The sequence below is a fragment of the Epinephelus fuscoguttatus genome, linkage group LG8 (genome assembly GCF_011397635.1).
Source record: "Epinephelus fuscoguttatus linkage group LG8, E.fuscoguttatus.final_Chr_v1".
In the NCBI taxonomy this organism is placed as follows: domain Eukaryota; kingdom Metazoa; phylum Chordata; class Actinopteri; order Perciformes; family Serranidae; genus Epinephelus; species Epinephelus fuscoguttatus.
In genome coordinates this window covers 1,036,112-1,046,902 of record NC_064759.1, presented here as the reverse complement: position 1 = coordinate 1,046,902, position 10,791 = coordinate 1,036,112, and the positions used below count along the sequence as shown (strand labels likewise).

The following is a 10,791-nucleotide window of genomic DNA, read 5'->3' as shown; positions in this document are numbered from 1 at the left end:
AGCACCATCCAAGTATAAGGTAATCCTTTCCTTCTGACCTACTACATCACTGACCATTATTGCCTTTGGTTTTTTGATCAAACACATGCTGAGTCAGGCTGATCTGACTTTATAACCAATAAACGGTGACATCACATGATGTTAGATGTATTTTTTTTTTTTTTTTTTGTATTTTATTCAATATGAAATTCTGCTTTGGGAACAACAGTAAAATAAAGTCACCTGAAACACTGTTAATTAAAACATTTATTCATCAGTACTCCTGAAAATCCTGTTCACATTTTAAATCTGTGCTGCGTTCAAACAAACTGTGACATCACAACCCCAAACTGGACGCTAAAGAACTCCCTCAGAAAACAGCTGCAGAACTTGTTGTGATCAGAACTGAAATCTAAACCCATCAGTGTGAATCACTGTGTCAGCAGTGAGGTCAGAAGCGTTCTTTGGGCTCGCTGAATTTGGGTCTTTTCTTGGGTGCGGAGGTGGTCGGCGTCTCCTGGCTGTTGGGGATGTCGTACTGAGAGACCTGCACACAGCAGAGGACGCACCCGGGTGGTAAAAAAAAAGTCGAGCAGAGAATCTACTGACAGACAACATCCCACTCTGAGACCAGAGCGATCAGCGCTGACTCATCTGTGAAACAAACAGGGCTCCTACGCTTTTTCCATTTCAACATCCACCCTGTGTCTTCTGTGGAAATGTTTTAAATCTAAAATCATCTTTATCTAACAAACGCTGCGTATTCAGTGATCTGAAGTGAAACTGGAGCTCTGAAAGATCATGAAGACTGAAGAGCTCCTTATCAAACAGCAGCTGCTTCACAGTTTGATGTTTCTATTGAATAACTTAATTAGGATCAAATCAGAGTTTATAAAAACTGTTTTCTCACCGCTTTGTCCTTCATAGCTGTCGGCTTGTCGTCGGTCAGGTCTGTCTTCTGTTAAAACACACACACACACACACACACACACACACACCACAGAGACAGTCGTAAGAGACAATCATCTTCCATCTTCTCTATCGTTAGTCATTTGTTTGATGATTTCATCTTTTTAAAAAGCATTTTGTTTTAGTTTACAGGCCACATACAGTCTGATTTCATCACAGGTGGGTCGCACCAGGAAAACCATTGCATAACTAGAGCACTCGGAGAGCGCAGACCTCCGCCAAGCAGCTCGGATATCCTGCCATTTTATTATTTTATCTACTTTGCTTTATCATCTGCTCCTTGTCCCATTATCAGCCTTTCTTGAAAATTTCATTAAAATCTGTTCAGAACTTTTAGAGTTATTTTGCAGACAAACAGACCAATGCTGGCGAAAACATAACCTCCTCGGCGGAGGTAATAACCTTAAAATAACAAACACCCCAAATTCCTCCCTTTTTTTTGTTTAAAGAAATACATTTTAAAAACACTAATCCACTTATAAAACAGGTGACAATCTGGTGTCTTCAGAAGAATAAATGCAGTTCTCAGTTGTTCCACATTCACTCAGTCGACTATTCGCTGTAGTTACATGTAACCTTTTCTACACATCTCTCCTCCTGTGTAATAATCCTAACATCACCACACCAAACTAAAGTGAAAGAAAAGAGCTGTGTTCTGGTCGGGGTGGAGAAGCCTCTGAAGCTACTCAATGTTTAACTTGCTCCTGAAAGCTGGCACCTTTCGGCCTTCACAAGTGCGTCACTGTCAGGTGTGCAAAGTCATCCAGTGGACCGGATTGGATCCTTTGGCGGGCCAGTTCTGGCCCTCGGGCCGTAGTTTGACACCCCTGATTTAAAATAACAGGAGTGAGCACATATTTAATTGTGGAAAACCGATTTTAGATGCTCAAAAGAGCATTATGGGCACAATTTGGCTGATCTACGCTCAGAGACAGAGATCAGTTCTTCTGATGGTTCATTAAAGTCCAGTTCAGACCAGAGATTCACGATGAGATGAAACCGTTTCAGAACGTTGCAGAACGGAGTGTTGACAGTGGGTGTTTGTTTCAACTCGTCTCGTCATGAATCTTCGTGTGAACTGGACTTTAAGAAAACACAGAGACCCATCACAGAGAGGAACTAGAATTATCGCCTTGTGGCTGCACACCAACCAGTCAAACTGCAGTTTAATATGACACGTGTGTGTGAGTGAGGACTTTATTTTAATAAAAAGGTTTAACTGTATATTTTCCTGTATGAGAAACCTGCTGTCGTCACTGACAGACTGTTTACATAGATGATGAGTTTTGAGTGGCTGACTGACCGTAGAGGACCTGAGGACCCGCCCACTCCTGGTCCTCTTCAGTCCCACTTCAATGTCGGAGGTATTCTTCACCAGAGTGTCCATCTGAGAGGGGACAGATGGGCCGTAACACAACCGACCATTAAGTGCACTTGAAGTGGCCTTTGCTTGGTGTTTACATGGAGCTTCAGAAACCCTGAACATCTGGAGTTTCCTTGTAAAGTAACCACAGAGGCCTCGTGTTGACTGTGTCTCTACTTCGATAGATAAAGCACAACTCAGACGTCTCTGCTCCGACTAGTTGTTACAAAAAACAACCCTGAATGCAAATCATAGTTTCACGTTCTTCAAAGTGCTCTTGAAAAGAAGGAATGAATCCCTCCAACACAGACACGACTGTTTCCTTTATACTTTCCACTTTGTCTCAACGTGGCTCATTTACTTTTATGTTTTGATTCTTCACCATCTGACAATAAAGAATCCAACTCATATGAACAATGTATTTTCAGGTATAAATTTTATAAATAAATTATCTTATGCTCACAGTGTGTTGAGGTCAGTGAAGGTTAACGTACCTCTGTAGCTTCCTCACAGCTCTCGATCTTCTCGTCGCAGATCATCTGGATGTCTTCAGGTCATGAAAAAATAAAGAGACAGTTGTGTTCATGTAATATCAGAGTCTGTGGGGACTGACTCGCTCTTAAGGCCAGCCTCTAGTGGACATTAGAGGAACTGCAGCCTGTGCCTTCATGTTACAGCCTCGGAGGTTATCTGCTTGGATACAACACAAACTACAAAAAACTGCAATAATAAAGCTGACGTTTAATTGCATGGTATCTTAGTTATTCCAAATATAAAATGGCAACCATGTTTTCAGTTTGGCCTGGCTGTGAGCCTGGCGACCAGTTATTTAAAGTTCATGTTGACCCCTGCAGAGTGAAACACTTAGTTTTGTTTTAATCTCTTAAGTAGCCGCTGTTATTTCCTGCAGTTTGGAGACATGACAGAACACAAACACAACATACACAGCTGAGGTGAAATGGAGGATTTACCAGTGTTGTCCAGGTCTGAGTTCTCGTCAGGCCTTGACACGTTGTCAGTCACATGAGTCTAAAGATTAAAACACATCAGGATGACAACAACAAACTGTTTCTGATAACACACACACACCGACTCACACATCTGACCTGCAGCCTCCTCTGAACTTGCAGCATTTCGGCATTTCCCAATTCATGTGTCATTCAAGACGTTGCTCAAACTCTCGCACACTGACGTTATTCTCACGTTATTACATCTTTTACTAAACAAAGTGATGCCCATCATAAAAATGTAAATGCAGAGCACATTTCGTCAAAGTAAAAATGACCTGGTGGAAAAATGGAGGTTAATCTGATAATTGTTCAACTGCAGATATAAAATATAAAGCTGAATACACACAATGTCTTATTGGAGAGTTATCACATCTTCATCTGAGTCATCATTGATTGGTCTGTTGTTTGTGTGCTGACCTCTGACATGACGTTCTCCTCAATGTTCACAAGCCACTTCTCAGTCACATGAGAACTCTCCTCCACCTGCAGACATTTAGCAACATACAAAGCTGTCAATCCAAAATCTGCTGACAGCAGTGAACCATGTTCATGAGGGGACAAAGGCCAAAACACTGTCCATGACAGACAAGCTTTAACAACACCTCACTGCTGTCTTCATCAAGTTTAACATGTGATTTCTGTCGTCTGTCTCACGCTTCCTTTCATTCACCTGCTCCAGTCGGTGTCTCTCTGTGCCCATGTCCAGCTTCAAACTGTGGAAGGGAGTGAGCACCTCGCCCATGGTGAGCTTGACTGGCTCCCTCTCAAACTCCAGGATGTCGCCGTCAGCCTCCTTAAAGCCCGACGGCTGGTAGTCCTGAGGAGTGACTGGAAGACAGACGGACAGACAAAGTGCAAAGCTTTAAATTCATGCTGCACTCACGTAGAGATCCTGATGACTGTGTGTGTTCTTGTGTTACCGTTGTCATAGTAAGCCAGCTTCATGTTGAGGCACACGTTGTCAGGCAGAGGACCCAGGTTCTGCATTAGAGTGTAGAGCTTCCTCACCAGCAGGATGCTCGCCTTCTTCGTGTTGCCACATGACATGGTCGACATGTTGTTGTTGTTGGTGCTGAGGAGGAAAGAGGCAGGATGAGACATGAAGACACTTTGCCAGGCAACAGGGAGAGAAACTGGGTGGTTATATGAAGGTTTCTGGGATGTTCTGAGGTTAATCAACCACTGTGGATGCTGGATTAAAAAGTGCAGTCACACATTACAGGTGGTCAGGTGGGAGGAGCCTGTTCATGACCGGAGAGACTCCAAACTACTCTGACTTTTAACACTTTACCGACCCAGCAGTGCTGCAGCTATAAGTCACTGAATTCAATATCTTCCATGTTCAGGTGTGTAAAGTCCAGTTCAGACAAAATATTCACAACAAGAGGAGTTGAAACAGACAACTACTGTCAACACTCTGCTCTGTAACATGGTAAAAAGCTACAGGTTCACAGGAAGTGACCACCATGAGACGTGTATCATCTCTAGACGTATCTCGTAAAACATATTGTGATGTGATTTTCTCCTCATTGCACAGCTCCAGTATCAAAGTGTTTCACTCATATCTGGATCTGATGTAGTGACAGAAACAGTTGAGTACTCTCCTACAGTGTGAAAACTTTTTTCCAACTACAAAGACACGTGTGAATTGAAGCAATTAAAGGCGTTATGGTGTTTAATTCACGCACTGACTGAGTCAAGACAGAAAATCAAGTTATTTCCTGGTTTGTAAATGTGATGCCAATTTAGAGATGATTCATAGTTGTACTTTAATTTTGTTTGTTCTGAGGTTTATTCACTGTCTTATCAACTTCTCGTAACTATCAAGAAATAAAACTCACCTTTCAAAGTCCATCTTGGCCCCTTTTGGTGTGTATTTGATCTTGAACTGGTAAAACTCGGTCACTTTCTGAAAGACGAGTCAGGACAGGTGTCGTATAATGAGATACGTGAGGATCATAAACACAGTTTGTTATCTGTGCAGCAGCATTGTTAATGAGAGGAAGATGACCTGTATGTTACCTGCGGGTTCTCTGGGTCAGTGTAGAGCTGAAAAAGGGCCAAACAGAAAAAGAAAACATCAGCAGCTCAAATCTCTCAGGCCTTACAGAGAAGACGTCATGCTGCACAACATCAGCTCACACAGTGTGTAAAGTTACAGTTCCTGGTATCCTTATGGTATCTGTGTTCATCACAATAAAACATTCAACATTTACACACAGAAGAAGTCAGATTACTCACAGACATGATGACTGCTCGCAGCTGGAGGGGAAAAACAAAAATGACTTTGATCACATAAGTTAATTTGAAACACGTGGAATAAATGTGCATTAGGACCTATTCTGCAGGTTTATGTTTGTTTAGGGGCCGTACACGTGCCGTGTTTTATGTAGCCTCAAATTCACAGTTTTCACTGTAGACGCTCAGCAGGCATGCTTGAACGCCGTCGCAGCTTGCACGCATTCTCAAACACCTATTTTTCAGGGTGCGACCGCTGCGGCCTGAGATAAACAGAGTTCAACTTCTGGAATACAGAAGCGCACACCACGTCAGGTGGCGAGGAACAACCAAGCTGACAGATATTTTTCCTTTCTTCCATAAATATCAGTCCGTGATGAATATGGAGATATAGGTCAACAGGCTATGATACGGTGCTGCTTATGGTGGCTTAGCAACCTCAGACGCAACCTGCCTCCATGCCCCTGAAAGTCAGCACAGAATAGGCGCAAGAGTCGCGCCCAGCAACCGACTTTGTGTTTTCCTACACACAGCATGTGTATGGCCCCTCATACTGTCTAATTTATACTGACACAATCAGATGTTCATATCAAATCTTCTGACTTGTGGAGAAAGTTGAAAATAACTTACATATTTTTTCTCGATGGCCTCGAAGCATCCCTGCATCCTGGAAGAATTTGAAAAACACACATCCAACTATCTGTGACACACATGCTCCAACATGTCTCCACATACAGTGGATACTGTTTTCCTGAGAGAGACACTAATCATTTACGGTGGTCAGCAAGGGTCAAGTTGTTGTTATTTACCACTGAACAATCTGATTGGCCCCGGGACAGCTGCGCTCCTCTTTAAGGATCATCACTTTCTGATCTGTGGGAAGGAAAAAAGGGGAAGGAAAAATCCTCTTTGTAAAAACAGACCCTGATAGCAGTGTGATGTGCAGACAAATAAACGTCCACGTGTGATCTAACCTTCAACATATTTGCTCCCGAAGGCTTTCTCTGGGAAGAGGCCCCGCAGGTAGGTGATGCCAGACACTGCGATGGCCAGAAGCTTCTTTATAACAACCAAGGACTGCTGCTCTGAGAGGACCTGATTAGGCAACAGCTGAGTGTCCTGCATGAGGGAAACAGATTAATCACATACTGAGTGCTGCTGACTCATCACACTTAACACAAACACCAGAAAGCAGCCAACAGCTGCATCTGAACCTGTGAGCCCACAACATATTTCACAACATAAAAATACTCATTTCCATTTTCAACAACTGGTGATGTCACATTATCTCTCTGAAGTCTTAGAAAAATAAAACATACACACACAATATTAATATGACAAATGTCATCACAGGATCCTTGTCATGTTCATACACCTGAATATTGGTTTGCTTTACAAAATCTGGGTTGTGAGGGATTTTTTTTAGAGGTTTTATTGGAATTAGTATTTTGCAAAAGTGAAAATATGTCAGTCCTGTGGTCTCATTTATAAACACTGCGTACACACAAAATGAGGCCTGAAAGAGGCGTACGCCACACATAAAAACAGACTTGACTGGAGAAACTTTGACCCATGCTTACGAAAATTTTGGAGACGGGAAATTGGCGACGCAGTTGGTGAAGTCTGATTGTAGAGATTGTCGAATATTTTTTTGGCGCACAACATTTTTGGCTTTTGGATCCCACACACTATTATATATGAGACCCCTGATGTTAGGAATCACATCTTACCCCAGGATGCGATCAGAGGACGATAATTACCAGTGAAACATGCTACACAAGCCCATCTGTACACTAGCTGAAGATGAATATTATATTTAGTATATAAAATCTGCAGAATAATAAATTCAAACACTCAAATTAATCGAGCAAAGTCACCTGTGTAGGTTTACATATGGACAGTCTCTACCAAAACTTTAGCAAACTTGTTTGCATTATTTTCATTCTAACAGCTGTGTGCACAAAGTAGGGGATATTGATTCAGTAAGGGAAAGTGCATTTTATCTTTAAATATGGAACAATCCCTTATCATGCCTGATCAAAAGTGTTTTTATTTCCTTACGGTATTCCTCCTCCAATGAAGAGCAGTGCAAAGCTGCTAAAACTTTACCTCCATCAGAGAGACCTTAACAGGGTTCTGTGTGAAGGGGAAACAGCAAAGTAATAACTAACGCACAGTCGACTAGAGGGCACCTAGATTTTTTTCTTGTCTCATCATGACTTTATTCTCATTAAATTACCAGTTAATTTTCATAATTCTACAATTTTTTCCTCAAAATATTAAAACTTTATTCTGGACTTGTCAGAGAACTCAGATATGTGGGATATGTTGTTGGAGGTTTTGGAACATGGGCAGAAATGTTGCTGAAACACATATGACCTGTTAAAATGTATGCATTAATTAAAATAAATTAATTCATCATTGCTGTGAATAGATGGCACATTTAAAGAGGCTACTGGCCCCAAACAAAAGACAATAAAGAGGACTGCAGAGCTCTGCTTACACCTGTGCTGACTCACCTGAGATAACGTTACCTGAGAAAAGTTGATCTACAGGAGAAACACATTTGAAAGCAACACAGACCGCCTGTGAACCTGACTTATTTATATTCCATTGTATTTCCAACTATCACCTGCTACCTGAATTTTGTTTTCCTTTACATTAAAAATAAGACAATCCCACCATAACCTGGTGCATAAAACTTCACCTGAATGCAAGAAATAAAATGTGACACTCAGTATTTCCTGTGAGAACCTCGAGACCTCCTGCTTAATGTGTGTCTCCACCAATGTTGTAATTAAACCTCTTCAATAAAGAACAGGTATAAAGCAGCATAAAGTGTAAATGTAATGATAATGTGCATCATCTAGTTACAAAAACAAATCTTACTGTTACAAACAGGGAGAGAATGTGACACAGCACAAACATACTAAAACAGTATTGTACTTGCCCTGTGGCTAACCAACAAGCTAACCAGCATCACAAAACACTGAATCTACATTATGTTAGTGAGTCAGTGTGAAGAAACTTTACCTGTGAAGTTCTAACTTGTTGCACACAGGCCATCTCAGCGGTGAGAAACACAGAGGCTGTGAAGAACAAAGAAATGATGCTTTAACAAGTTCAGCTAGCTTCTTTAGCATCGTGACATTACTGAACACCGCAGCTAGCTAATTAGCCTGTTAGCTCGGCAGCTAGCAGCTAAAACACTTTGTGGTACTCTCAGGTGAAGCTGACTCTTTGTATTGTTACTAAACTGACCTGTCGACAAGGAGCTCGTACTCACGTGGCAACAATAAAACTATATTTCACTGAACAAACAACAACAACAACAGAGCACAATCACTTATTTTGAGGATCTGGAGGTTAGCTAGCTAACGGTGTGTTAGCATACAGTACACGTTCCCGCTGAGTGCCCTATTAACGGCCAACGGCCAATCAGAGAGCAGAGAGCTCTTCCAATGTGTACTGCTGAAATATAATATAATAATAAGGGACTGTTCTTTATTTATCAGAGGAGGAGGAGGGGTGTAACTTATATTTATATAAAGTGAAACTGACCTCGTACATTTGTAGTGTTCAGACTGAGCTGGGACACAAAGCTTTAATGAGCTCTGCTCCTCTCACTTAAAATAACATTTAAAAAGATTTGAACTATATGAACTGGTCTCTGCCTGATTTTAAAGCTCTCATAAGAACAAGACTGAATGAATCTTGTCATTGTGTGTATGTGTCCTAATATGTCAACATGTCACTGTAGATCTTAAAAGACTTCTATTGTGTGTTGTTGTTTGGCTGAAACTTCTTTGTATTCTGTTGTCTCTATTGAGAAAGACATTGTCAATCTCAACAGGACTAACCTGGTTGAAATGGGTTAAATAAAAATAAATATCAGCCCTCTCCAAAGCCTCAAATATTTTTCCTTGATCCTCCCTAAATGACTGTGGGAAAACGTGTAACCCTCCTGCCACCATGAATTGGTTATTAGATTTTTTTTTTTTAAACTTTACCCTACAACTTTTAACCCTTAATGTTTTTGAGTCAAACCTTAGAGTTGAAAAAAGCTTTTGACTCTTGTCGTGCAAATGCTTAGTTCATGCAAACAGACACATTTTGGCCAAATTTTAAATGAAAGGTAAAATAAAGTGGTTTTGATGAAATACCACTATTTTAAGCTCAGGGTTGTTTTTTTTCTGACACAAGTGTTTGTCACACATGATATATCTAAGGACAGCCAGAAATATGAAAATCCAATGGCAATTTTTGTTTTTATATTTTCTGGTTATGATAAATGGTGTAATTTTGGCGATTTTCTTTGAAAATCAATAGTAACATAAATACAAAATACAATCATTCAAATGTGTATGTCCCTCCCCTAGGCCACAATGAAAAATATTCAACATGCCTCTGCCATAAATAACAAACTGTCTCTAATAATAATAATAATAATAATAATAATAATGATAATAATGCCAATCCTCATTGTAACAACACAGAGTGCATTAAATTCAAAAATCAGCCTGTTGCATTGATAAAATATAAAAAATGATTTCATATTTATATATTTGCTTACTTTATCATTTCTTTATTGTTCATTTACAGAAATGCAAATTGGTAAATCAGAACAAAAAATAATGACACATTTACATCATATAAAGCCAGAGTTGGTTTTTTTTTCATTGAATAACTTAAAGGTCTTAACAGCTTTTCGTGTACTTAACATTTGATAACATGATGCTAAAGTGTTAAAGTATATTAATAAAGTGCAGGAGAGTTGGTTTAGTTTCTGACTAATTTTTCTTATGAATATTTTCCAGAAATGACGATAAAAAGTTGTGGGGTGTAAAACATGTTATTTCCAGTCTTATCTTGACTCAAATGCAGCATTGTATCCAACATATTTCTATCAACATTTATTTCTTTTTTATAAAGTTGTCAACATCAGTCCAGAACACTGTGCTGTGTCTACAGTGACAAAATAAGTGAGAGATAGTCACTAGAGATCTCACAGGTCAAACATATTCAGCCTGAATGTGTCCAACTGAAGATTTACTGGATAAATTCTGTGTAATATTTTGAGAAACTCTGTTTATATCGATAATTTATCTTTTGTGTTGTGAGGTGCTTTGTGTTGATGCAGTGCGGCCCCCGCATCGCCCCCAGTCTCATTCTGTAACCCTATTGGCTGACGAGCTGTCAATCACAGAGACGGCACTGTTGATCGCATCCCAT

At 40.2% G+C, this 10,791-nt stretch overlaps 1 protein-coding gene across 5 annotated transcripts; it reads right to left on the bottom strand.

The window, feature by feature from the left end:
• Positions 1–205: 205 nt before the first annotated feature.
• hormad1 (HORMA domain containing 1) lies at positions 206–10,742 on the bottom strand. Of its 5 annotated transcripts, none has more exons than XM_049582635.1 (16): positions 10,569–10,742; positions 8,593–8,648; positions 6,534–6,678; positions 6,369–6,432; positions 6,190–6,226; positions 5,563–5,583; positions 5,344–5,370; positions 5,163–5,230; positions 4,242–4,393; positions 3,992–4,149; positions 3,739–3,804; positions 3,283–3,340; positions 2,806–2,858; positions 2,252–2,335; positions 890–937; positions 207–526 (listed from the first exon to the last, which is right to left on the bottom strand). In XM_049582635.1, the coding sequence occupies exons 2-16, from the start codon at positions 8,623–8,625 to the stop codon at positions 431–433; spliced, it is 1,110 nt and encodes a 369-aa protein (XP_049438592.1). In that variant the 5' UTR covers positions 8,626–8,648; positions 10,569–10,742; the 3' UTR covers positions 207–430. The 5 variants fall into 5 exon arrangements, with proteins under 5 accessions (XP_049438594.1, XP_049438592.1, XP_049438593.1 ...); XM_049582636.1 differs by lacking the exon at positions 10,569–10,742 and adding an exon at positions 9,128–9,147; XM_049582634.1 differs by lacking the exon at positions 10,569–10,742 and adding an exon at positions 8,846–9,011.
• Between the last annotated feature and the right edge of the window lie 49 nt (positions 10,743–10,791).